The sequence below is a fragment of the Doryrhamphus excisus genome, chromosome 3 (assembly GCF_030265055.1).
Source record: "Doryrhamphus excisus isolate RoL2022-K1 chromosome 3, RoL_Dexc_1.0, whole genome shotgun sequence".
NCBI classification, from domain to species: Eukaryota; Metazoa; Chordata; class Actinopteri; order Syngnathiformes; family Syngnathidae; genus Doryrhamphus; species Doryrhamphus excisus.
Window position 1 is genome coordinate 13,623,271 of NC_080468.1, and position 27,962 is coordinate 13,651,232.

Below are 27,962 nucleotides of genomic sequence, written 5' to 3' on the forward strand. Positions count from 1 at the left end.
TTTGCCGAAACACAGTATAACCTCAAAGTCAGTCAAAACGATGCAAAAGGTGTCTTGTTGCTGCTTTATTGGACAGTTTCTTAGTATAATATATAGTATAATAGAAGCTTTCAATATTACCATTTCCGCACCATCAATATAAGCGCCAGAAAAGGGTCAGTAATAAACCCAAGTGCCCACCATATCGTATCCATGCACATTCTAATTTGAGTAAAAATAAGGAGAAATATCACTGAAACATACCGGAACGATCGGCTAAACGTTCACAAAAGCAAAAAACATCCACACCCTGTCGAGAATTTAAACAGGATGCTTCATTGACTGCTCTGTAAAAGCTCAACAGATGTCCACAATGTACTCAGCCACCTTGAGAAACAACTACTAGTGCTGTTCTGTGATCTTCTTGCTGTGCTCCAACACAGATGCATAACGCTGGGTTCTGGAGGCCCAAGAAGAAGGAATTCCCTCAAGGCCAACCTGGAAAGATTAGGAATTGATATTGTATGAATCAATCACACGTTATATTAACAGTGAACCAAGTGGTGCCACCTGAGCGCCGAGACAAGCCCCGATGAAGGAGCTTCTGCTGCAGGTGCATCCTCCACAACGCATAGTGTCCCTGATGGCCTGCTCATACTGCTTGGCTGTCAGGACTCCATGGAGCGCTGCTTGGAACGCACCCGGCACACCTAATGGGCAGACGTTCAGCATGAAGATTTATTGATATTTACCGGCATTTGCCAATGACACATCAGTCATGTACAAAAGAAATTGGTAATGGTAAAGGTTTTATTTCATTTGAACATGCATCAGATTACAATTGAATGCATCCCATAATCAGTTCACAGTTCCACATGTCCAAAAGGAGTAGGAAGAAGCAAAGCTTATTAAATCCTACCCCTCCATCTGGTACTTTTACAATCAGTAACTGTTACATTTGTTCACTTCCTGCTTTCTTAATGTAATTTAATGTAATTTAATGTAATTTAATGTAATTTAATGTAATTTAATGTAATTTAATGTAATTTAATTTAAGGGGCGGCACGGCGGTCCAGTGGATAGCGCGCAGACCTCACAGCTAGGAGACCAGGGTTCAATTCCACCCTCGGCCATCTCTGTGTGGAGTTTGCATGTTCTCCCCGTGCATGCGTGGGTTTTGTCCGGGTACTCCGGTTTCCTCCCACATTCCAAAAACATGCTAGGTTAATTGGCGACTCCAAATTGTCCATAGGTATGAATGTGAGTGTGAATGGTTGTTTGTCTATATGTGCCCTGTGATTGGCTGGCCACCAGTCCAGGGTGTACGGTACCATAATAAGTGTCAATATAGTGATATGTATAGCACATCATGACTGGTTCAAGACTCTTCATCCTTGTATTTAGCAAACATCAACTGCTTGTATTGTTTCTTGAATTGGCTCATCGTTGTGCATTGTTTGAGGGTCTTACTCAATCCATTCCATAGTTTGATTCCACATACTGATATGCTATGGCTTTTTAACGTAGTCCTAGCATATAAATGTTTCAAATTTAGTTGATACCTCATGCATTGGAGAAAACAGCAGGAATGAGCTCCTGAGGAGTTTTGGATAAACTCTCCTTCACCTGAGTAATGTGCCCTGAAAAAAAAAAAAATCAAAGTGGATTACAAAGTAATGTTGTATCTTCACAGTGGGGGTTGCATTTTAAAAGTTAAATAAGCTCATGCAGTCCCATGATTGTGTCCCATGACGTTACACGGAGAAGCAGGCGTTGCATACCAATGACTGCTTTGTCCAAATCCTGGGCCTGCTTTCTGTTTGGGTCATTGAGCTGATCCACAACGGCCTCCAGCGCTTTAGGATCAGGACCGTTCATGATGAAATGCTCCAGGAACCTATGGGAAAATAACCCAACATATACTTTTATTTTTTACTTTTACTTTACTTTTATTTAACACGTCGTGTGATTCCTTAATGGTATCTCACACTCATTCACACACACTGGAAGTTCAACACAGCACTTCATTGGAGAAACTCTACGACAATATAGGGAATTATCAAGGCCGACAAAAGGATGGGATTGAACCCTGGTCTCCTAGCTGTGAGGTCTGCGTGCTAACCACTCGACCGCCATGCAGCCCATTCATTCTGTTTAACACCAAAATAATCCCTCACTCGGATTTAGAAACCACTGTTAGCGCTCTAGGCTGCACGGCGGTCGAGTGGTTAGCGCGCTGGCCTCACAGTTAGGAGACCCGAGTACAATTCCACTCTCGGGCCATCTCTGTGTGGAGTTTGCATGTTCTCCCTGTTTTCTCCGGGTACTCCGGTTTCCTCCCACATTCCAAAAACATGCTAGGTTAATTAGCGACTCCAAATTGTCCATAGGTATGAATGTGAGTGTGAATGGTTGTTTGTCTATATGTGCCCTGTGATTGGCTGGCCACCAGTCCCGGGTTTGTATCAGGTGATACGTGTTTGTATCAGGTGCACCTATTGGGTGTTAAGTTGCTATGTGATGAATTTAGTGCTGTTGGTAGTGACGACATCATAACTGTCACTGTACATTGGTATATTTGCACATTTGGCACCGTTATATTTTAACATGGCTGCACGGCGGCCAAGTGGTTAGTGCGCAGACCTCACAGCTAGGAGACCCGAGTTCGATCCCACTCTCGGCCATCTCTGTGTGGAGTTTGCATGTTCTCCCCGTGCATGTGTGAGTTTTCTCCGAGTACTCTGGTGTCCTCCCACATTCCAAAAACATGCTAGGTTAATTAGCGACTCCAAATTGTCCATAGATATGAATGTGAGTGTGAATGGTTGTTTGTCTATATGTGCCCTGTGATTGGGTGGCCACTAGTCCAGGGTGTACCCCGCTTCTCGCGCAAAGACAGCTGGCATAGGCTCCAGCATTCACATGTGAATTTATCAAGGGCGGAATAATTATCGACTTGTCTTTTTTTTAATCGTTTGATTAATCGATGATCGTAACAGGCTATAAAGAACCCTAACATACAGCAGTATAAGACCAATGTTCGCCGTTATGAAGGCATATCAAAACGAGATGTTTACCTGGCAGCTGCCAAAGTTTCTGCAACACACATGTCGTTGTTTTGAGTGACTCGGATGGCCTGCTCAACCTTGTCAAGCATGTCCGGCTTTCCGGCGTAAAAAGCCACAATGGGAGCCAGTTTAGCGATCCCATCCATATCACAACTAGTCTCGCAGCCTGTGAGCAATACAACAACTCGGTTAGTCATTTCCATCCCTTGGGTAATTAGAACCTCGTTCACCTGTCTCCTCTTTGCCAGAATCCACATTCTTCAGGAAGTTTTTTAAACTGCCGTGTCTCCACGGTCCGTCAATGGGCAGCTGAAGTTTTGGACCTGAAACCATGAAATGTCATTAAAAACTAACATGGATGTCTTCCAACGTTAATAAAATCTTCTTACCGTCTTTTTGTCTGTAAGGATCATTGGCAGGTGTGTCGTACTCCGATCCGGGTCCAAAGAATTTTAATGTGCGCTGCTTCAAATCATCGACACGTAGACCTGGTCGAGTGGGTTCCATAAATTAGACAACAATAATCTCGAGCAGAGCTGTGTATTCCTACTGATATTTCATTGGCTGAGAATATCCACGTTTACATGAGATTTTCCTCTTTCCGAATGGAATCTTTCCGAATGACGTACCAGAAAACAGTGTATACATGGAAAAGGAATATTCCAATCTCCGGTCTACATGCACCGCTATAATCAAACGAAATAGTCAATGGGGCATTCGCAGTAAAACGTAAACAACATCACGTGATTCATCAAAGATGGCGGACGAGAGTGTGATTACCACGGTTGTCGGGACAGTTGCTACGCTTTTGATCTTGAATGTTCGGTTCTTTTAAAATTTGTATCAAAAACAAACTTTCCGGCGGCATGGCGGTCGAGTGGTTAGCGCGTAGACCTCACAGCTAGGAGGACCAGGGTTCAATTCCACCCTCGGCCATCTCTGTGTGGAGTTTTCATGTTCTCCCCTTGCATGCGTGGGTTTTCTCTGCGCTGACAACAAGATACCTCAATCGGATTGGTGAAAGGAATATTCCACCCCTGTGAATCCGATTATATATTCATTCGGAATGGCACTTTTCTTTCGGAATGAGGTGTATACAAAAGTTACATTCTTTCCGTTTGAGCAAATAATCCAAATGGAATTGGAATATTTGGGTCCATGTAAACGTGGCTAATGACCAAAAGTAAAAGTCTACCTCCACGTTCAGACAGAGACTCCAACAGGACGTACGCTTGGTCTCCATAGCAACTCTGTTGGCCGGTCTGCCTCCTGTAGAAGGGATTTGCAGACTCTGAGCGGAACTCCGGATTTGGATGCCGAGTCAGGATCCCTTGCAGCTTCTGGAGGTCATAGACCCAGTGCAGGGGCTGTGCTGTAAGGACAATACCAGTTTTATTGAAAAAAATATGCATTGGAGTGCTTATTTTTATGCCTCTTACAATAACAGTACACCTATAATAATAAGATATTGTTCACTCAGTATAGTTATGTATATAAAATTCAACCTACTGTCATCAGTAGTGCATGTTTCTTGTTTACATAATACAAGGCAAAGATTGACATCTGTGTGAGTGGTTGCATATAAACAAAATATACAAAATGTAGATCCGGTATGATTGTTATTATTATTATTATTACCTGCTGCATCTGCAACAGCTGATCCCACTATGGCTCCTATTGCTCTGTTGGCCACAGCAGCAGCCATCTGTGTAACAACATTATATACATAATATATACAATATTCAATATGTTTACAATACTCTGAAATTGTTTAAAAGTCACTGAATGCCTCAATGCAAAGAAATTATGATACAATATTTCTTACTTTTCACTTTTAAGGCATCTCGACACAGCTGTAGCTTCGTGACGTTGTATTGCTAGCTAGCGAGATTCTTTTAAGTTCTAAACATCATATCCTTTAGTTCAATAATAAAAAATATATACACAATAATCACAATAATTCATCTTAAATTAGTAATTCTTACCTTTACGTACTAGTATTTATGAACGTGATGCCAATCTTGTACAACTCGCCGAGACAAGCGACTTCCTCAACTTATAATACTGGTGACGTAGGTAACAGCTAAGCTCATTAGCGTCCCCCAAAGGATATCAGTGGCATTAATTGTAATGGTATTTTTTTGTGTGTCTTTCAAGTTATTTTTTATGAACTGATAGATAACTGCTAACTACGAGATAACTGCTTTCAGGTTAGCTTTTAGTCAGTTAAACATAATATTGGAGTGACTCTTAGAGGAATTCACACTATTTTATGACAGGTGCCCTCTGCGCCATAATTTAGACATCACTGTTTTGTTTCACACAGAAAGGCGACGTTTTAGTAGGCAAGGGAGGAGTCTGCTTGTCTCTGTAGAAAATTAGGGTTCGGTTTGTACTGTCCATGGTGGTGGATAGCCAACATTACAACACCATTACAGTAACATTACTGACATCTAGTGACCAGTGTAGAATACTACATCTTTTATTGCATCATTTCAATGTATTGTATTAGTATTTTAGTTCTAATAGTCCTTTACAGTAACATTACTGACACCCACTTTGTTGTTGTTGGCCCCCAGGCCACACTTTGGACACCCTTTTTTGTGTCAATAATATTTTTACTTTTTTCAATAATTTTCCAAAAAATGCAGCTTTATTTGGATTCTGTAACATTGTGAGAGACAATCTTTGGCATTTGTCTATAGAAATCCACAAAAAATTGTCAGAGCACTGCATACTAATGTTAGCATGTTAGCATTTCTAGCATGCTAATATTATCGTACTACATTTTTTTCTATTCTCATTGATAGACACATACTATATGAACACTTACCACTACCATGCTAGGTGTTAGCATGCTAACTTCAGCATGTTAGTGTTACTAGCAGGCTAGTATTAGCATATTAGCATTTATGCTATTTCAACAGGAACACAAATGTCTAAACGCTTACAACTATCATACTTGGTGTTAGCAATGCTACCATGCTAACATAAACAGTAACATTTTTATCCATTTGCATGAGTAGACACTATTATGCTAGGCATTACCATGCTAATTATCATACTTGCATTTTTGTTATTTTCAGGGGTACATAACCGTTTACATGGGTAGACACTTATATGAACAATAACACTATCATGCTAGGTGTTAGCATGATAACATGAGCATAGTAACATTTTTAGCGATGCGATTTTCATAAGTAGACATTATCATGCTAATGTTAGTATGCTAACATTAGCATGTTAGAATTGCTGGCATGCTAACACGAGCATACTAGAATTTTCTGAAATATTCATGAATATGAACTTAAGCAGACGCCTATTGCTATCATTCTGGTTGTTAGCATGCTAACATAATTATATGAACATTTTATTTAGCATTTTTAGCAATCACAACACGGGGGGAACTACAGGGCTGGGCGAAGATCTGAGCTCCCAGGGTGCTTTTCTAGTTTGTTGCATGCATTTATATATACAGTACTTTTGTTGCATGTTAATTCATGAAAGGCCCTTTGACGTTTTTTCTTCTCTCCAAAGGTCAAGTGTGTCGTTAGCTGTGCCTTAGCGGACTAATGAACCGGTCACGGATCGGTTCAAGCAGCTGATGACACGTGTCTGATCTGCATATGAAGTGTCACATCTTCATAAAGCTCAGCCTGTGGATGTGGAACAGCAGCTGCCTGTGTCAATTCGAAGCTGTAATAAAGTAGCCATGCTGCGGTATCTGGAGCACGTCGTACTCGTACTAATGCCTCATACGACTGCAAAATGTTCACAGTTCCAACGTATTAGTTTGAATCTCCATTATCGTGCGACAACACACATTGTCCGTGTCACGTTACACGCCGGTGCACGGATAGAATGTAGAGTGCATCTTCCCGACCGCTCCTGTAATACTGTATGCGTGCATATCTCGCCGCGGATAAGACGGGTGGGGTCAGATGCCTTCATTTATTTATAGTTTTCTTCTTCGCTTTCAATTCGTAAAGTAATATCACAGGTGATCATCTTGAGCGTACACTGCAAAAGGGCACAAGGGGAAAAAATAAGCACACGGTCCCCGGCGAAAAGCTCGTTTTCAGGCCAAACGGCACCGACTTTGTCTCCTCCATGTCCTGAGGTAACCTGGTGAAATGTTCTAGAGCAGGGGTGTCCACAAAGTGAAGAATGAAAGGACGCAAGGGACACTTTGATATTTTGGGAAGCAACACGTGTGGATACGTGTCATAGCCACAAAAAAATGCTGCTTTCCCTTTAAATAAGCTTCAGAAATGTTCTTTTCATAATATCATGACTTTTTTTCCTATAATATTTTGACTTTATTCCCATAATTGTTTTTTTTCCAAACTTTATTTTTTTGTTTGCTTCTCATGTTATTAGGACTTAATAATAACAATATTAAAACATTCTAATTATTAGTACTACTATTATTGTTTTTTTTCTCCCTACATTCTACTTTTTGGCTGTTTTTTTTCTTATTTTTACAAATATTTCAACTTTCTTCCAGTACATTTTTTCTCATCATATTTTGACTTTATTCTCAGAATATTTAATAAAATACCATATTTTTTCTTGAATATTTCAATTCTAATAATGCTAATAAAATGGCATTTGATAAAATGAAACCAATCCATATTTATATATATATATATATATATATATAATATTTTTTCCAAACTTTATTTTTTGTTTGCTTCTCATGTTATTAGGGCTTAAAATAATAAAATAGCATATTTTTTGCTAATAAAATGACATTTGACAAAATGACACCAATCTATATTTTTATAGATATAATATTTTTTCAAAATTTTCTTTTGTTTTGTTTGTTTATTTCATGTTATTAGGACTTAAAATAATAAAAAAAACATTTTTTTTATTGAATATTTTAACTCTATGCTAATAAAATGATATATATATAAATATATATAATATTTTTCCAAAACTTTATTTTTTTTGTTTGCTTCTCATGTTATTAGGACTTAAAATAATAAAATAATATTTGAATATTTTAACTCTATGCTAATAAAATTAAATTTGAAAAAAAATCACTAATCCATATTTTTATATATAATATTTTTTCCAAACTTCATTTTGTTTCTCATGTTATTAGGACTTGAAATAACAAAATAACATATTTTTTGACAAAATGATACCTATCCATATATATATATATATTATTTTTTCCAAACTTTATTTAGTTTTGTTTGTTTCTCGTGTTATTGGGACTTAAAATTATAAAATAACATATTTTTTCTTGAATATTTCAATTATATGCTAATAAAATGACATTTGACAAAATGACACCTATAGATGTAGATAAAAAAGTATTAAAACATTCTAATTATTAGTACTACTATTTTTGTTTTTTTTCTCCTTACATTCTTCTTTTTGGCTGTTTTTTTCTCATTTTTTTTTACAAATATTTCAACTTTCTTCCAGCACATTTTTTTCTCATCATGTTTTGACTTTATTCTCAGAATATTTTGACTTTATTATTGTATTATTTGGACACCCCCCTGTTTTAGGGCTTTGCTGCCAACTGTAGCAAATAAGACACCGGCACAGGCCTCCATTATTTTTAGCTTCCAGCTTCACTTTATATGGGAAAAGTAAAAGTACCACATCTTTAAGTTGTTTTCATTTTCTGCACACACACACACACACACACACACACAACTTATGTAAAAACGTAGCACTATCATGCTGGGTGTTAGCATATTAACATTATAATGTTAGTATTTCTAGCATGCTAATATTAACATAATTTCATTTTTCGCTGTTGACATGGCTAGATATTTATATGAACACGTAGCACTATCATACTAGGTGTTAGCATACTAACATTATACTGTTAGCATTTTTAGCATGCTAATATTAACATAATTTAATTTTTAGCCGTTTACATGGGTAGACACTTATATGAACATGTAGCACTATCATGCTAAGTTTTAACATACTAACTTTATAATGTTAGCATTTCTAGCATGCTAATATTAACATAATTTCATTTTTAGCCATTTATATGGGTAGACACTGATATGAACACATAGCACTATCATGCTAGGTGTTAGCATGATAACATGAGTACAGTAGCACATGTCTGAAACACACACCTACACACAAAGCCGTCTCCCCAGCGATGGCTCGGACCCCCCCCCTCGCCTCATCTTTCCCCACATAGACACGCACGCGCACCAACTTAGCTCAGCCCCTCATACGCCCCCCGTGCCCCAATACCAGTCACCCGTGTGGGCTTTTTAATAAGGTGGATGTAGGAGTTGGTCTTGCTCTCTTCTGGGTGACGCGGATCGGAAGGGCCTCCTCGTACTTAAACACCAAAGTCTTAGTTGAGTACGATTTTGTCGACTTTTTTTTTTTTACCCAATTGACTCAAAAGAGGAGCCATGAAGTGGACCTGGGTGCTCGTGGCCGTTTTGTTGTCCTTTGCGGGGATCTCCTGGGGTAAAGACAGCTTGGACTTCCCCGAGTATGACGGCAAGGACAGAGTCCACGACCTCCACGTCAAGAACTATAAGTCTGTGATGAAGAAGTATGACGTCATGGTGGTGTACTACCATGACCATCCCGGATCCACCCGCGTCGCCCAGAGACAGTTTGAGATAGAGGAGTTGTCCCTTGAGGTAAGCCCAGTTGGGAATTATGGGTAAAGTCAAGAAAACGGCATCTATATAAGAAAATATTTGGTTAATACTGACATTCATGGAATTACCTTGGTAATATTGTATAGCCAGGTGAAAAATAGCTTGTCCGCTGAGTTAAGCCGAGCTGGGAATTGTGGGTAAAGTGACGAGAACGGCGCCCACATCAGAAAATATTGTCTTAATATTGAATTTCATGGAGTTATCTGAGAAAATGACATAGCCAGGTGGAAAATAACTTGTCCCTTAACATAAGCTAAGTTAGCAATTGTGCGTAAAGTTAACAGATCCCATACATAAGTAAACTTTGCCTTAATACTGATTTTAACTGAGTTGTGTCGGAAAATGGCTTAGCGGGCTGGAAAATAACTTGTCGCTTAACATAAGCTGAGTTTTGGGAACTGTGCGTAAAGTTAACAGATCCCATACATAAGAAAACTTTGACTTAATACTGACTTTAACTGAGTTATGTCAGAAAATGACATAGCGAGGTGGAAAATAACTTGTCCCTTAACATAAGCTAAGTTAGGAATTGTGTGTAAAGTTAAGAGATCCCATACATAAGAAAACGTTACCCTAATATTGACTTTAACTCAACTCAGTAACTTAACTCATAACTCAGTTAATTTAACTTTAACTGAGTTGAAGTTAAGCTCAGTTAACTTAACTTTAACTGAGTTATGTTGGAAAATGACATAGAGAGGTGGAAAATAGCTTGTCCCTTAACATAAGCTGAGTTAGGAATTGTGCGTTAAGTTAAGAGATCCCATACATAAGAAAACTTTGCCTTAATATTGACTTTAACTTAACTCAGTAATTTTACTCATAACTCAGTTAAGTTAACTTTAACTGAGTTAAGTTAAGTAAAGCTCAGTTAACTTTAACTGAGTTATGTCGGAAAATGACATAGCCAGGTGGAAAATAGCTTGTCAATTAACATAAGCTAATATTGACTTTAACTTAACTCAGTAACTTAACTCATAACTCAGTTAACTTAACTTTAACTGAGTTACATCGGAAAATGACATAGCGAGGTGGAAAATAGCTTGTCAATTAACATAAGCTAATATTAACTTTAACTTAACTCAGTAACTTAACTCATAACTCAGTTAACTTAACTTTAACTGAGTTAACTGAGTTAAAGTTAAGCTCAGATAACTTAACTTCAACTGAGTTATGTCGGAAAATGACATAGCGAGGTGGAAAATAGCTCGTCAATTAACATAAGCGAATATTGACTTTAGCTTAACTCAGTAACTTAACTCATAACTCAGTTAACTTAACTTTAACTGAGTTAAAGTTAAGCTCAGTTAACTTAACTTTAACTGAGTTATGTTGGAAAATGACATAGCAAGGAGGAACATAGCTCGTCAATTAACATAAGCGAATATTGACTTTAACTTAACTCAGTAACTTAACTCATAACTCAGTCAACTTAACTTTAACTGGGTTAAAGTTAAGCTCAGTTAACTTAACTTTAACTGAGTTACGTCGGAAAATGACATAGCGAGGTGGAAAATAGCTCGTCAATTAACATAAGCTAATATTAACTTTAACTTAACTCAGTAACTTAACTCATAACTCAGTTAACTTAACTTTAACTGAGTTAACGGAGTTAAAGTTAAGCTCAGTTGACTCAGTTAACTTAACTTTAACTGAGTTAACTGAGTTAAAGTTAAGCTCAGTTGACTCAGTTAACTTAACTTTAACTGAGTTACGTCGGAAAATGACATAGCGAGGTGGAAAATAACTCGTCAATTAACATAAGCTAATATTGACTTTAACTTAACTCAGTAACGTAACTCATAACTCAGTTAACTTAACTTTAACTGAGTTAAAGTTAAGCTCAGTTAACTTAACTTTAACTGAGTTAAAGTTAAGCTCAGTTAACTTAACTTTAACTGAGTTACGTCGGAAAATGACATAGCGAGGTGGAAAATAGCTTGTCCCTTAACATAAGCTTAGTTTTGGGAATTGTGCGTAAAGTTAACAGATCACATACTTAAGTAAACTTTGCCTTAAAACTGACTTAAATTGAGTTATGTCGGAAAATGACATAGCGAGGTGGAAAATAACTTGTCAATTAACATAAGCTGACTTAGGAATTGTGCTTAAAGTTAAGAGATCACATACATAAGAAAACTTTGCCTTAATATTGACTCTAACTTAACTCAGTAACTTAACTCATAACTCAGTTAACTTAACTTTAACTGAGTTATGTCGGAAAATGACATAGCGAGGTGGAAAATAGCTTTCCGGAGAACGCTGACAGGTGAGGTCTTCAACATGTGTCACCAGCCAGTGGTGTGTTATCCACCTGAAGACAGAGAGCTGAGCTGTAAGGACTTAAGATATGGTGCCGTTGGGCCAGGCATGGGCGTGTGCAGTTTCAACTCGGCGTATGCGTGCACTGACGCACCTCCTTGGGTATATGTGCCATACCTCGGACCTGTCTGTCAACAGCACACGCCGCACATTCCTCATGGCGAAGCGTGACGTCATCATTTATCACATATATGTGAAGTATTAGCTAAGTAGGGTTGTATTTTATTTTGAAAATCCTGCACCTGTCATGCACATAAAATACACTGCATGCATTTTGTGCAATATTTACACCAGTAAATAATTATATACGGCACAAAAATAGCATTATTGTAAATCATTTACGGGCCGTCTGGGCTCAGTCTCGGGGCCACAAGAGGTTCTGGCTCCGGTTGTGCAGGCTCAGCTCCGGGCTGTGATTGACACTTGCAGTACTGTACTTGTCAGCGGATCTCCGAGCACCGGAACATCACTGCCAACTCACCAAAATAGTCCCTGGAGCCGGTGGCGGCTCGGAGGCTATATTAATCCCGAGCTGCTTCTGTGGCGGGCCCAGCACCCCACAGAAGGCTTGTATTTCTCAGTATTAATGTATTTATATTCACGTGTGATGGCTTTTATTTATTAGTAAGAACTGATAAAAGTAAAGGTTGAAGACGTTTGGTTTGATAAACGTTGAGAAAATTTTTTTTTTTATTTCGCCTATTGAAGCTATGGCGGTCACTATTCATGTCAACGATCATAAATTGTGTGTTAATAAGAACGCCAAGTATAAATTTCCACCAATATAGATGTGTATTCACTTCCTCTTTGGACTTCGTGGTATCAAACCGCGTCATCCGAGGAGCATTCAATGTCATCGGGATGACGGGATGTCATCATCATCCCTTTTTTTTTAATGTTGCCAAGTTAAAAATAAACCTCAGGTAATGAAATCGCATCCTGTATTTGGTACAGGAGACGACGTTTAAACTGATTTCATTTTTAAAAACCGGGCCACGTGTTTACATCCCGGACACGTGTGCAGCCAAACAAAGTGGGGCAACCGCTCATCCGTTTCCTCTGGGAATGCGGCGCTCCCATTGGTGGACGTGACTGTCAGTCATGAGGTTCAAGTTTCATACGGATTTAGAAAGTGCATAAGCAGCGCAGCTGATAAGAAGGCTTTTATGGTCATGAAATAAGGAGGTCAGACAAGTCTTGTCGAAAAGAAGCACATGAAAACAGTGTGGGAAATAAGGGGGGGGGCGATCCAACTATCGATATCGATATCAGTATCGGATTAATGATTAATGATTAATGATATTTTTTCAGTTCTGTTCTTGCTTAGTTTGACATATTTTGTCCAAATTTTGGAACTTGCACAAGAAGGAGCTGAACAGCAAATCTGCATCACAGACTCGACAAAACGAACGATTCATTGACTCACAGGTGCTGGACAAAGTCATGAATTACCCTGACATATGTATGCTTGACAAATTCACTGACTCACGTTGTAACTGTTTACCCATGTGACTCGAGTAAATTGAGTACCCGATACACTTTGGTGAGTGACTCATAAGAACTCGAGTCGAAAAAACGAACAATTCACTTAATGAAGACTCGAGTTCACTAACTCACAGGTGCTCAACAAAGACTTGAGTTTCACTGACGCACGGGTGCTCAAACAAAGACACGAGCTTCACTGACCCACGGTGTAACTGGTTACCCATGTGAAGTGATGTGACTCGAGTGAATTGAGTACCCGATACACTTCGGTGAGTGACTCATAAGAACTCGAGTCGACAAAACGAACAATTCACTCAATGAAGACTCGAGTTCGGTAACTCGCGGGTGCTGAACAAAGACTCGAGTTTCACTGACTCACGACTACCCCACACAGACTCGAGTTTCACTGACTTGTGGGTGCTTGATGACAACCCAAATTTGTCTGACTCCGCAAAGACTCGAGTTTCACTGACTCACGGGTGCTCAACAAAGACTCAAGTTTCACTGACTAACGGGTGCTCAACAAAGACTCAAGTTTCACTGATTCAACAGTGTAACTGGTTACCCATGTGACTCGAGTGAATTGAGTACCCGATACACTTCGGTGAGTGACTCATAAAAACTTGAACTAGAAGAACTCGAGTCGACAAAACAAACAATTCACTCAATGAAGCCTCGAGTTCGCTAACTTGCGGGTGCTAAACGGAGACTCGGGTGTCACTGACTCACGAGTACCCCGCACAGACTTGAGTTTCACTGACTTGTGGGTGCTCAACAAAGACTCGAGACAACCCAAGTTTCTCTGATTCCAGGAAGACTTGAGTTTGACTGAGTCACGGGTGCTCAACAAAGACTCAAGTTTCACTGACTCACAAGTGTAACTGGTTACCCATGTGACTCGAGTAAATTGAGTACCCAATACACTTTGGTGAGTGACTCATAAGAACTCGAGTTGACAAAATGAACAATTCACTCAAGACTTGAGTTCGCGAACTCGTGGGTGCTGAACAAAGACTCGAGTTTCACTGACTCACGAGTACCCCGCACAGACTCGAGTTTCACTGACTTGTGGGTGCTTGATGACGACCCAAGTTTCTCTGACTCCAGGAAGACTCGGGTTTCACTGACTCACGGGTGCTCAACAAACACTCGAGTTTCACTGACTCACCAGTGCAACTGGTTACTCATGTGACTCGAGTGAACTGAGTACCCGATACACTTCGGTGAGTGACTCATAAGACCTCTAGTCGACAAAACAAACAATTCACTCATTGGAGACTCAAGTTTGTTAACTCGGAGGTGCTCAACAAAGACTCGACTTTCACTGACTCACGGGTGCTCAACAAAGACTCCAGTTTTCCTGACTTGCAGATGAAGATTAAGACTTGAGTGACTCAGAGGTGCTGAACAAAGACTCAAGTTTCAGTGTAACGTGTTGCACATGTGCGCATTGAGTACCCGATACAATTGACTCATAAAAACTTGAGTGAACAAAAGCAACGATTCTTGTTACTAATCACGAATGATGCTGACATTTTGAGTTGTGTGTTTATGTTCCAGCTTGCAGCCCAGGTCCTGGAGGAGTTTGACGATGAGGACATCGGAGTCGGACTCATTGATGCGAAACTTGACAAAGCTCTAGCTAAGAAATTAGGTAAATCCTACTTGAGATGACTTGTCTATGGTGTGGGTTTTCTCCGGGTAATCCGGTTTCCTCCCACATTCCAAAAACATGCTAGGTTAATTAGCGACTCCAAATTGTCCATAGGTATGAATGTGAGTGTGAATGGTTGTTTGTCTATATGTGCCCTGTGATTGGCTGGCCACCAGTCTGGTATCAGGCTTGTATCAGGTACACCTTTTGGGTGTTAAGTTGCTGTGTGATGAATTTAGTGCTGTTGGTAGTGACGACATCATAACGGTTACTGTACACTGTTGCACATTTACACATTTGCCACCTAGACCTCACAGCTAGGAGACCCGAGTTCAATTCCACCCTCGGCCATCTCTGTGTGGAGTTTGCATGTTCTCCCCGTGCATGCGTGGGTTTTCTCCGGGTACTCCGGTTTCCTCCCACATTCCAAAAACATGCTCGGTTAATTAGTGACTCCAAATTGTCCATAGGTATGAATGTGAGTGTGAATGGTTGTTTGTCTATATGTGCCCTGCGATTGGCTGGCCACCAGTCCATGGTGTACCCCCAGCTGGGATAGGCTCCAGCACCCACCACGACCATCGTGAGGACAAGCAGCAGAAAATGAATGAATGAATGACTTGTCTATGACTATGTCCATAAAACAAAAACAGCTGACCTGCTTCTCGGATCTCCTAGGCCTCGAAGAGTCCGACAGCCTCTACATCTTCACAGAAGATGAGGTCATCGAGTACGACGGAGAGCTTGCGGCGGACACGCTTGTGGAGTTCATCTATGATGTTCGTGAGGATATAATCTCACAGTTAATAGCCCTCAGTTTGACTTGACTTGATGGCATCTTTCCAAGATGGCGGCCTCTTACTCTCGTTTCTTCTTGTCTCTCTTCTCCTACTCCGTGTCTTTTTCCTCCACAGCTTCTTGAAGACCCGGTGGAAATTCTTGACAACAGTAGGGAACTGAAAGGCTTTGAGAAAATCGAAGAGGACATCAAATTGGTGGGCTACTTTAAGAGTCACAAGTCAGAACGTAAGACTCTGTACTGTGATGGCATGAAAACCTACACTGTGCTTTGCAGCTTTAGGATCAGTGATTGACATGCCTTGTTTTCATTCATAACAAACCCAAGATCAGGCTCAGCTTGCATTCTCGTCGTGATAGCCATCGATCACGCGTTGTCGATGCCCTTCGTGCCTTTGATGGCGCCATGTCTCGTTTCAGATTTCGTGGCTTTTGCTGACGCCGCTGAAGAGTTCCACCCTCACATGAGGTTCTTTGCAACCTTCAATCCTAAGGTGGGTAATTATGATTATGATGTAACCATGACTATAGATCTATGAGACTACCCCCAACTGGAGAAAAAACAAACAACAATAATATTTTAAACTATTTTATAACCTACAAGGCATGCTGGGTAACTTCCCAGCATACCTTGCGGGTTATAAATGAATATAAAACAATATTTTTGTGATTATATTTGCGATTATTTTTGCGATTATTTTTGTGATTATTTAGATTTTTTTTGCAATTATTTTGATTATTTTTGCGGTTATTTTTGCGGTTATTTTTGCGGTTATTTTTGCGGTTATTTTTGCGGTTATTTTTGCGGTTATTTTTGCGGTTATTTTTGCGGTTATTTTTGCGATTTTGCGATTATTTTTGCGATTTCGGACGGTATCAAAATAGACGCTCACACACTAATATAAATGCAAATCTATACTATTCTATGCTCTTTTATAACCCGCAAGGTATGCTGGGTAACTTCCCAGCACACCTTGTGGGTTATAAATGAATATTAAACTGTATAAAACAATATTTTTGCAACTATTTTTGCAACTATTTTTGCAACTATTCTTGCAACTATTTTTGCGATTATTTTTGCGATTATTTTGCGATTATTTTTGCGATTATTTTTGCGATTATTTTTGCAATCATTTTTGCGATTATTTTTGCGATTTCGGACGGTATCAAAATAGACGCTCACACACTAATATAAATGCAAATCTATACTATTCTATGCTCATTTATAACCCGCAAGGTATGCTGGGTAACTTCCCAGCATACCTTGTGGGTTATAAATGAATATTAAACTGTATAAAACAATATTTTTGCAACTATTGTTGCGATTATTTTTGCGATTATTTTTGCAATTAGTTTTGCAATTAGTTTTGCAATTAATTTTGCAATTAGTTTTGCGAATATTGTGAAGCAGAGCTTCGCGGGTTATAAATGAATATTAAACTGTATAAAACAATATTTTTGCGATTATTTTTGCGAGGTATGCTGGGTAACTTCCCAGCATACCTTGTGGGTTATAAATGAATATTAAACTGTATAAAACAATATTTTTGCGACTATTTTTGCGACTATTTTTGCGACTATTTTTGCGACTATTTTTGCGATTATTACAAAGCAGAGCTCACCAAGGGTTGGGCTGTTCACCCACGAATGGGGAACTTGAGCTGGGATCAGACCGTCGTGACACAGGTTAGCTTTACCCTAATGATGCTGAGTCCACCGCACGGACGGTATCAAAATAGATGCTCACACACTAATATAAATGCAAAACTATACTATTCTATGCTCATTTATAACCCGCAAGGTATACTGGGAATGTGTTATGTGTTAGGGGTTGCACGGCGGTCGAGTGGTTAGCGCGCAGACCTCACAGCTACGAGACCCGAGTTCAATTCCACCCTCGGTCATCTCTGTGTGGAGTTAACATGGCATCTCGCCATGTTGCACGAAGGAGGTTACGCAATCTATGCGCCTTGAAAGATCAATCAAAATCATCAAAAATGGCCGATACAGAGAGGGACGGCTTTTGAAAAATGTCTGGGATCTGGAATTAAATGTATGCCATATATACGTCTGAATCTTACGGTGAAATAAGAGGTCAAAGGTACTCCTCCAGCCGCTCCTCTTTACAGATACTCTCCAAATCCTGAACGCTTTGAGGCTATCGCTTGGCAAGTCAATGATACTGTGATACTTTCTGATACTGTGGTTTTGGTCTCTTTTGGTGCGTTCACTGTCACCAACAGGTTGCCAAGGCTCTGGAGCTGAAGCTTAATGAGGTTGACTTCTACGAACCCTTCATGGATGATCCCGTCGTCATCCCAGGAAAACCCTACACCGAGGATGAGCTGGTGAAATTCATCGAAGATAACGACAGGTGAGTCGAATTGTGGAAATGGATCCTTGCGGGAACGCCGAGCGTAACGTGTTATTTCCGTGTGCTGTTCAAGGCCAACTCTGAGGAAGCTGCAACCCCACAACATGTATGAGATCTGGGTAGGAACACAAAAGGCCGATTATTTTTTTCGCTTAGTTTTTTCCAAAAACCGTACTGATTGGGTGCGTTCTTTCCCAAGGAGGATCATGTTGACGGTGAACACATCATCGCTTTTGCTGAGGAGGCTGATCCCGGTACGTGAACGTCAAAAATAAGTACTAACGAACAAAACGGCCTCAACACGGTTTTCCCCTTTCCATAGATGGCTATGAGTTCTTGGAGATCCTGAAGCAAGTTGCAGAAGACAACACAGACCACCCTCACCTCAGTATTGTCTGGATTGATCCCGATGACTTCCCACTGGTAGGAATCATTTCCTGTTTTCCATTTTCCAGCTTTTCCCACATGAAGGACGGTGAACTCTTGACTTGTATCCCGATGGTCGGTTTGTTTCAAGGAGTGAAAGACGGGTTTACTGAGGACTGAGGACATCCAACGACGCTTATGTTGTTATCACTGTCCATTTCATAGGAGATGATCCTTTCACATGTTCAAGGATAATATCTTTATCCTCCATTCACATGTTTTCAGGTTAAAACGGCAGGTTTCAGCCTTTTATGTACATGAAAATGACATTCTGGGTGATATTCTTTTGTTGCCTTGTTCTCCAAAAATGGCTACATTTTTAGCATTTTCAGAGGTAGTCACTTATCCAAACACTTAAGCTCTTTTATGCTGGCTGTGAGCATGCTAATATCATGTTACCACATGCTAACATAATTATACCAACATTTTTAGCATTTTCAGAGGTAGGCACTTGTACACTTAGGGTCTTTTATGCTGGCTGTTAGCATGCTAACATCATGTTACCACATGCTAACATAATTATACCAACATTTTTAGCATTTTCAGAGGTAGGCACTTGGACATTTAGGGTCTTTTATGTTGGCTGTTAGCATGCTAATATCATGTTACCACATGCTAATATAATTATACCAACATTTTTTAGCATTTTCAGAGGTAAGCACTTATACACTTAGGTCTTTTATGCTGGCTGTTAGCATGCTAATGTTATCATGTTACGACATGCTAACACAATTATACCAACATTTTTTGAATTTTCAGAAGTAGTCACTTGTAAAAACACTTTGGTCTTTTATGCTGGCTGCTAGCATGCTAAAGTTATTATGTTACCACATGCTAACATAATTATACCAACATTTTTAGCATTTTCAGAGGTAGGTCTTTTATGCTGGCTGTTAGCATGCTAATATTATCATGTTACCACATGCTAACATAATTAGACCAACATTTTTAGCATTTTCAGAGGTAGGTCTTTTATGCTGGCTGTTAGCATGCTAATGTTATCATGTTACCACATGCTAACATAATTATACCAACATTTTTTTAATTTTCAGAGGTAGTCACTTATACAAACACTTAGGGCTATCATGGTAGGTGTTGGAATGCTAATGTTAGCATGCATTAGCATGCTAATGTTATCATGTTACCACATGCTAACATAATTAGACCAACATTTTTAGCATTTTCAGAGGTACTCACTTATCCAAACACTTAGATCTTTTATGCTGGCTGTTAGCATGCTAATGTTATCATTTTACCACATGCTAACATAATTAGACCAACATTTTAGCATTTTCAGAGGTAGTCACTTATCCAAACACTTAGGTCTTTTATGCTGGCTGTTAGCATGCTAATATTATCATGTTACCATATGCTAACATAATTAGACCTTTCAGAGGTAGGTCTTTTAGGCTGACTGTTAGCATGCTAATATTGTCATGTTACCACGTGCTAACATAATAATACCAACATTGTTAGCATTTTCAGAGGAAGGCTTTTATACACTTAGGTCTTTTATGCTTGCTGTTAGCATGCTAATGTTATCGTGTTACCACATGCTAACATAATTATACCAACATTTTTTTTTCGAATTTTCAGAGGTAGTCACTTATACAAACACTTAGGGCTATTATGGAACGTGTTGGCATGCTAACGTGTTGGCATGCTAACATTTTCAGGTTACTACATGCTAACATAATTATACCAACATTTTTTTAATTTTCAGATGTAGTCACTTATACAAACACTTAGGGCTATTATGGAACGTGTTGGCATGCTAACGTGTTGGCATGCTAACGTTAGCATGCGTGTTTTCATGGTCAAAGAATCTAAATATGTAGGTAAAATCAATGTAGGATTTCATATTTCCGATGTAATTCACAATATGGATGAACTAGTTTGTAATGTTTTTCATCAAGCGTTAAGATTTGGACTTTGAAGGCACCACAGTAACGCGCTATGAGACGCAAAAGTGAAACCTATACATAATAGATTATGATTTTCTTTTCCGCATTCGTTTCAGTTATTGGTAGTGTCGTAGTTCACTTGGCCAATCCAGTCTTTCACCCAACGTCAGCCCAGTTTTGTGATACGGTGATAAAAGGATGAATGACCATTCCATGATTCCTTCCCGTCCTTGCAGCTGGTGCCTCACTGGGAGAAGACTTTTGGAATCGACCTGTCCTCCCCGCAGATCGGTGTCGTGGAAGCTGATGATGTAAGTTAGTCCTAGCAGACGTGTCAAAGCTTACGTGCGGTACTGACGCGGGGGTTTCTCGTGGCGGCAGGCAGACAGCGTTTGGATGGACATGGACGATGGCGATGACATGCCGTCTGCCGATGAAGTGGAGGACTGGATTGAGGATGTTTTGTCCGGGGAAATCGATCCCGACGATGACGACGATGACGATGACGATGACGACGATGATGATGACAACGAGGACGATGACGACGACGATGATGACGACGATGATGATGACGACGACGATGATGACGACGACGATGATGACGATGACGACGACGATGATGACGACGACGATGACGACGATGATGATTATTAATGAATTAATATCAATCTGACCAATGCAGTTTCAACTGGTATCATCAAGATCAACATCATCCTCATTTCGATCATAGATACAGTGGAACCCGCTTATGTCGACAACACACTTATGTCGACAACACGCTTATGTCGACAACACGCTTATGTCGACAACACGCTTATGTCGACCAACTCTTCAAGTCCCGGTCTGCTAAAAAAAATGCCCGCTTAAATCGACCGCCATCATCTGTTGATGTAAAATGTCTTAAAAAAATAAGTCTGTTTATGTTGACATGGGTTGTAGTTTTTGTCAACGTTGCGACAAACCTACACAGCATTCAGCACTAAGTGACTTCCTGCTCAGCGTAAAGCCAGCTTCACAATATGCTGGCCTGTTAGCATGCTAATATGATCATGTTACCACATGCTAACATAATTATACCAACATTTTTAGCATTTTCAGGGGTAAGCACTTATACACTTAGGTCTTTTATGCTGACTGTTAGCATGCTAATATTATCATGTTACCACATGCTAACATAATTATACCAACATTTTTAGCATTTTCAGAGGTAGTCACTTATCCAAACACTTGGGTCTTTTGTGCTGGTTGTTAGCATGCTAATGTTATCATGTTACCACATGCTAACACAATTATACCAACATTTTTAGCATTTTCAGAGGTGATTTTTACCATAGCGACTACCAACACTTGAACTACACCCACTTGAATGTTATGGAGGTTGGGGGGAAGGGGGGGGGGTGTCAGCCTCCGAAATAAAACTTTATTGTCCGTCGTAGTCAACACATATAAAATAAATTAGCGTAGCAGCTCCGGTAGATGTGAGTTTAAATTGAAATAACAGAAAAATAGCAACAAATCAGCCATCTTATGTTTATGTCAGTTAGGCGTCAACATAAACGGGTTCCGCTGTAACATCTCTTCATCATATTCTCCGATTTCTTTGACCACCCCGCCCATATATATCCCCAAGTCCACACAATCAAAACAAACAAGTCAAGTCAAATCCTTGCACTTGCTTGCTAGCGCTTTTGATACGATTGGTGTTTATTGGTGCAACAAAAAAAATAACAACAGTCCAATCTAAAAGGTGCTAGCCGCTTTTTTTTTTCCACCGACGTGTGTTGAAGTTTCACCAGCTGCCTCTGTCAAGTCACTGTGACTCTGCACATCAAATGGACGTTCTCTACCGCCACAGCGTAGGAGGATAGCCATCTTTTATTTTTGTAACAAGAGAGATTACGTACTGTGAAGTCTTAAATAAAGGACAGCTTGGACAGAAACAGCCACTATTGTGTTTAAGAGTATTCTCATTTTAATCCATGTCCTTGGTTGTATTAGATAAGGACTAGATAGGACAGCTATGGTCTGAGGGGATGGATCGACATATTTATCCTCCGAGGTAAAGGAAGGCCCCAAATAAGATATTACATATTACACAAAAATAGCTGAGATTTTGAAAATAAAGTCAGAAATTTATGAGCATAAAGTAAAAAATGTACAAGACAAAAAGTTGTTAATTTGCAAGAAAAACATTGTAATATTCAGAGGAAAAAAAGTTGTACATTTACAAGAAAAAAGTAATATATTACGAGAAAAAAATTATAAAAAAATGAAAAAAATGTTGGATAAAAGGACTATAATATAATATAATATAATATAATATAATATAATATAATATAATATAATATAATATAATATAATATAATATAATATAATATAATATAATATAATATAATATAATATAATATAATATAATATAATATAATATAATATAATATAATATAATATAAAAAATGAAAATTTACAAGAATAAAGGTTAAAAGCGTAAATATTATTATTACAAGGGAAAAAAACTCATAGTATTACAAAAATAAAATGGTAAATTTAGGAGAATAAAGTTATAGATTTACAAGAAAAAAAAATCTACATTTACAATAAAGCATAAAGTCGTAAATGTACAAGACAAAAAGTTGTTAATTTGAAAATAAATTAACAACTTATTTGAGAATAAAGTTATACATTTACAAGAAAAAAAATCTACATTTACAATAATAAATTTACGCACAACTTTATTCTTGTACATTTTAAACTGCGGAGCGACATATTAGAAAAACAAATCTAAGATTTTGAGAGTAAAGTCATACATTTAGGAGTATAAAGGTGTATATTTACAAGAAAAAAGTTTTAAATTTACGAGAAAAAAAGTTGTAAATCTATGAGGAAAAAAAGTACGAAATTTTGAAAAATTTTAAATCTATGAGAAAAAAAGGAAGAAATTTACAAGGAAAAAATTTTAAATCTATGAGAAAAAAAGGAAGAAATTTACGAGGAAAAAATGTTAAATCTATGAGGAAAAAAAGGAAGAAATTTACGAGGAAAAAATGTTAAATCTATGAGGAAAAAAGGAAGAAATTTACGACGAAAAGATGTTAAATCTATGACAAAAAAGGAAGAAATTTACGAGGAAAAAATGTTAAATCTATGAGAAAAAAGGAAAAAAATTACGAGGAAAAATGTTAAATCTATGAGGAAAAAAGGAAGAAATTTACGACAAAAAGATGTTAAATAAATGACAAAAAAGGAAGAAATTTACGAGGAAAAAATGTTAAATGGTGGTAGATGAACGCCCCAAATAAGACGGGTTTCACTGTTTTGTGGTCTGAAATGACATCCAGACACTGTGGGAGGAGTCCTTTGGTTGGAATGACCATGGATGCACTTTAAAAGAGGCTAAATACAAAACCAATGCAGTCAACACTGAATTTAAGCCTAATTATATGAAATTCAAAATAAAATCTGATATTTCATCAATAAAGTCGTAAATTTATGAGCATAAAGTTGTATATTTCCAAGAAAATAGTTGTAAACTTAGGAGAAGAAAGTTTCTAATTTACAAGAATCAAGTGACGAAATGACTATAAATGATAATAAATAATAAATGAATGAAAAAATGAATATCTGATTCATACACGTCTATTTGTTCACAATCTGACTCAGTGGTGGCGACTAAAAGCGACGTAAAAACTAATTTGTAACTCGTGATAACAGTTACATTAACATTATAGTTTAAATTCTCATGGTATTATATCTATGACTCGTGATAATCCGGCATTATTAAAATTAAAATGAGAGAATGCTTTGAAAATAAAAGGAACCAGGCGGAAAAGCGTCTACGCCATTTCCTGTCAACGTTTAAACTGACGCTACGAAGTACGCATGCGCTCAATAGTGATGGGACTTTCGGTTCTTATAAGGGAGTCATGATTTTTCTTTTCTCGGCTCCATAATTAATCATTAATTTTTGTTGCCATTCCAAAACACGACTTTCTCAAATTATGTTGCACCGGTCTCCGGACATCATCCCTGAGATGTATATGTAACCCCTCCCTCCAATTTTGTGTCGACACATAAAGCACAAAAAGAGTTGTCTCAAAAAGCCGGATCGTTTGCTTACTGCGTCGCTTCCACTCGTTACGCCCATTACTCGCTCGAGCCATGTGGTTGTTGATATCTTTTTAAACAAACCTTTCGTGAATTATTCTTTTATCGTTTTTCATTCAAGTGGGGAAACAAAGACAAAATGTCAGCGGACGTGGTGAATATCCACGAACAAGTGGAGTCTGTGCTGGGTGCTCTTGTTAAAGTCGCCGCGGTGGAGTTGACTAAACTATTCGAGAGCAGATACAGAGCCTCGGCTGCTGTTGCTGAACCGGAACCGGACTCGGACCGCGATGAGAACCGCAAAAGAGGTGGAAAGCTGGAGTGTAGTTTATCTTCTGGGCAGAAAACCCGCAGCATCGGCGTGCAGGCGGACCGAGATATCGAGTCTCTAAGTATGCTATTCATTTGTTTATAATAAACACTACTACTTCCTGTTTGGTGCACGGATAGCCTGCAAAGACAGCCGCCGGGGGAAAATGTAGATGTTTTATATATTTGCATGCACTAATAATACTTGCAGTTATTGCGTGTACTTTTTGTATTTTCACACTTGCAGAGCCCCAGTTTAGAGTTTTCTTACTTTTTTACAGATGGTGATTGTTCCCCACAGTGCCGGAAAGAGTTGGAGTGTCGTGTTCTTTCTGCAGCAAACAATCCGAAGGTCAGTCGGTAGAGTTCTAGGATTCTAACTCCCACGCAGAGTGGGAGTTAATTATATTTTTGATATATACTGTTGTTACACTTCCGGGTTTTTTTTTCGTTTTAAGCAGACTACAGCAGAGTTGAGCGTCCTTGAAACGGATTGTGAGCTGCAACTCGATTCAACTTTGAACGGTAAATGATTTAAGATCCACGCAAACAGTCAACATTTATCAGGAATAATCCCTTCCACGCCAGACTGTCATAATGAGTATTTCTTATTGATATAATAAAACATTTTTATATAGTTGAAACCATGTTTATGAACTAAATACAGGTTTCAATATTACTTAGAGCCCTCTAGACATGAAATAACACCCCTATGGTCACATTTGCGCTCATTCATTAACATTATGGCGGCACGGCGGTTGAGTGGTTAGCGCACAGACCTCACAGCTAGGAGACGAGTGTTCAATTCCACCCTCGGCCATCTCTGTGTGGAGTTTGCATGTTCTCCCCGTGCATGCGTGGGTTTTCTCCGGGTACTCCGGTTTCCTCCCACATTCCAAAAACATGCTAGGTTAATTAGTGACTCCAAATTGTCCATAGGAATGAATGTGAGTGTGAATGGTTGTCTGTCTATATGTGCCCTGTGATTGGCTGGCCACCAGTCTGGTATCAGCTTTGTATCAGGTACACCTTTTGGGTGTTAAGTTGCTGTGTGATGAATTTAGTGCTGTTGGCAGTGACGGCATCTTAACTGTCACTGTACACTGGTATATTTGCACCTTTACACATTTGCCACCTAGACCTCACAGCTAGGAGACCCGAGTTCAATTCCACCCTCGGCCATCTCTGTGTGGAGTTTGCATGTTCTCCCCCGTGCATGCGTGGGTTTTCTCCGGGTACTCCGGTTTCCTCCCACATTCCAAAAAAACATGCTAAGTTAATTAGCGACTCCAAATTGTCTATAGGTATGAATGTGAGTGTGAATGGTTGTTTGTCTATATGTGCCCTGTGATTGGCTGGCCACCAGTCCAGGGTGTACCCCACCTCTCGCCCTCAGAAGACACCTGGGATAGGCTCCAGCACCCTCCCCCCACGACCCTCTTGAGGAAAAGCAGTAGAAAATGAATGAATGTATTTTGATGCCAGCTACTGTGAACACAATTCCATGTTTGTCCACTAGATGGCAGAAGACATAGAAGACATAATTAACCTGCGTATCCCGAGCCATTTTTTTGTTGTTAAATATGATTTTTCTCATGTGCTATGACTTAGTATAGGAATCACTGGGTCAGACAAGATGATTGAAAGCATTCACTTCCCTTTTTGTCTTCACAGGTGGACCTACCCAAAGCTCTCCACCAAAGCAGAAACATCTTGTGGTTCAGAATGACCTGAGTGATGAAACCTGGGAAGATAGAAAGTTTGTCTGTTCTGCCCTCCTGAAACCCGACGCTCCAGCACCTCAGCAAGAAGCGAACATTGAAGCCCACCCTCAGCGATCAGGTGTGGGCCCGTCCGACAGTTGCAATGGTGGTCCACGGATCATGTCACCAAAGAAGAACCACCACCTCCTCCAGATGAAGCTGAAAGTCTCCTCTCCCGACCAGAAGCTAAAGAGCGAGTGTGCGGTGAAGCTGGTTAACATGCTTACGGCGACCAAAACGGAGGTCAATATTCAGGAGAACGGCGCCAGCAGTAAAAAGACATGGCCTCTCCCGAAAGATCTCCGTCGCCACCAAGGCGTCCACACGGGACACCGCCTTTGTTGCTTCACGCCGTGTGGCAACGGCGTCTGGCGGCTCCAGAAAGTGGTGGCCCGCTCTCGCGACGGCTACGCCTGCGACGTCTGCCGCAAGACCTTCAAGCGCCGTAAGATTCTTCGCCGACACGAACGCTTCCACACAGGCGAAAAGCCGTACGCGTGCACCAAGTGCTCCAAGACATTTGCGCTCAGGAGGAACCTCCGTCGACATCTCAGGTTCCACACGGGGGAGAAGCCGCACAAGTGCACGCACTGCGAGAAAAGCTTCCGACTCCGAGATAATCTGAAAGCGCACCTGCGCTTCCACACGGGGGAGAAGCCGTTCCAGTGCAACATGTGCGGGAAGATGTTCAGGATGATGAGGAACCTGGAGAAACACAACCTCACCTCGTGCGGACTCTTCGTTCCGTCCTTCAGGACCATCGCTGGATTGTAGCGGCGACTCGTCGGCGGCGGCGGCAGATCACGTCATTCGCTACCTCAGACTGCCAACACTGTTAGGTCTCCACTCAAGCCGACCCTCAAGTAATAGAGAAGACAATAGATGAAGACAATATGATGGTAGTTGGTTTAGATGGTATACTTGTTTACTCATGTTTTTGTACTTAAAAGAGACAGTGTTTAAAGTATTTTTTTCTCCATACTAGAAGTTTAGTATTAGTACTACTGATTTTGATAAGACACTTTTGTAAGATGCCAGTGATTTCATGTTAAGGATGATGGCTTTGTTATAAATAAATACTTTTGTATAAAGTGGAACTGGTCATGTTTTTCAACGC

General features: G+C 39.5%; 3 protein-coding genes across 7 annotated transcripts; 2 read left to right on the top strand and 1 right to left on the bottom strand.

Annotated features, from left to right (window-relative positions):
* Nucleotides 1-25,374, bottom strand: LOC131125123 (crystallin J1A-like). 4 transcript variants are annotated; one of them, XM_058066332.1, is made up of 10 exons: nt 25,354-25,374; nt 4,686-4,752; nt 4,243-4,419; nt 3,437-3,535; nt 3,278-3,370; nt 3,057-3,213; nt 1,761-1,876; nt 1,542-1,619; nt 550-689; nt 1-477 (listed from the first exon to the last, which is right to left on the bottom strand). In XM_058066332.1, exons 2-10 carry the CDS (start codon nt 4,750-4,752, stop codon nt 382-384), a joined length of 1,023 nt encoding a protein of 340 aa, XP_057922315.1. In that variant the 5' UTR covers nt 25,354-25,374; the 3' UTR covers nt 1-381. The 4 variants fall into 4 exon arrangements, with proteins under 4 accessions (XP_057922315.1, XP_057922314.1, XP_057922313.1 ...); XM_058066331.1 differs by lacking the exon at nt 25,354-25,374 and adding an exon at nt 4,873-4,939; XM_058066330.1 differs by lacking the exon at nt 25,354-25,374 and adding an exon at nt 5,043-5,109 and having other exon boundaries at nt 2-477.
* Nucleotides 9,315-22,040, top strand: casq1a (calsequestrin 1a). Its single transcript, XM_058066326.1, has 11 exons — nt 9,315-9,688; nt 15,077-15,170; nt 15,849-15,949; nt 16,085-16,196; nt 16,389-16,462; nt 18,212-18,342; nt 18,416-18,461; nt 18,542-18,596; nt 18,665-18,765; nt 20,909-20,983; nt 21,054-22,040. The coding sequence occupies exons 1-11, from the start codon at nt 9,452-9,454 to the stop codon at nt 21,324-21,326; spliced, it is 1,299 nt and encodes a 432-aa protein (XP_057922309.1). The 5' UTR covers nt 9,315-9,451; the 3' UTR covers nt 21,327-22,040.
* Nucleotides 24,575-27,952, top strand: si:rp71-1g18.1 (uncharacterized protein LOC559922 homolog). 2 transcript variants are annotated; one of them, XM_058066327.1, is made up of 4 exons: nt 24,575-25,165; nt 25,364-25,434; nt 25,541-25,607; nt 26,757-27,952. In XM_058066327.1, the coding sequence occupies exons 1-4, from the start codon at nt 24,913-24,915 to the stop codon at nt 27,617-27,619; spliced, it is 1,254 nt and encodes a 417-aa protein (XP_057922310.1). In that variant the 5' UTR covers nt 24,575-24,912; the 3' UTR covers nt 27,620-27,952. The 2 variants fall into 2 exon arrangements, with proteins under 2 accessions (XP_057922310.1, XP_057922311.1); XM_058066328.1 differs by having other exon boundaries at nt 24,580-25,165; nt 25,544-25,607; nt 26,757-27,949.
* The last annotated feature ends 10 nt before the right edge of the window (nt 27,953-27,962 follow it).

What these genes read in the sequence shown, in the direction of transcription:
- casq1a (XM_058066326.1), top strand. Translation starts at nt 9,452, where the DNA reads ATGAAGTGGACCTGGGTGCTCGTGGCCGTTTTGTTGTCCTTTGCGGGG. An exon ending in AGCTCTAGCTAAGAAATTAG is followed by an intron (nt 15,171 to 15,848) that starts GTAAATCCTACT and finishes CGGATCTCCTAG; the next exon opens with GCCTCGAAGAGTCCGACAGC. An exon ending in TGCTGAGGAGGCTGATCCCG is followed by an intron (nt 18,597 to 18,664) that starts GTACGTGAACGT and finishes CCCTTTCCATAG; the next exon opens with ATGGCTATGAGTTCTTGGAG.
- si:rp71-1g18.1 (XM_058066327.1), top strand. Translation starts at nt 24,913, where the DNA reads ATGTCAGCGGACGTGGTGAATATCCACGAACAAGTGGAGTCTGTGCTG. An exon ending in CTGCAGCAAACAATCCGAAG is followed by an intron (nt 25,435 to 25,540) that starts GTCAGTCGGTAG and finishes TTTCGTTTTAAG; the next exon opens with CAGACTACAGCAGAGTTGAG. An exon ending in ACTCGATTCAACTTTGAACG is followed by an intron (nt 25,608 to 26,756) that starts GTAAATGATTTA and finishes TTGTCTTCACAG; the next exon opens with GTGGACCTACCCAAAGCTCT.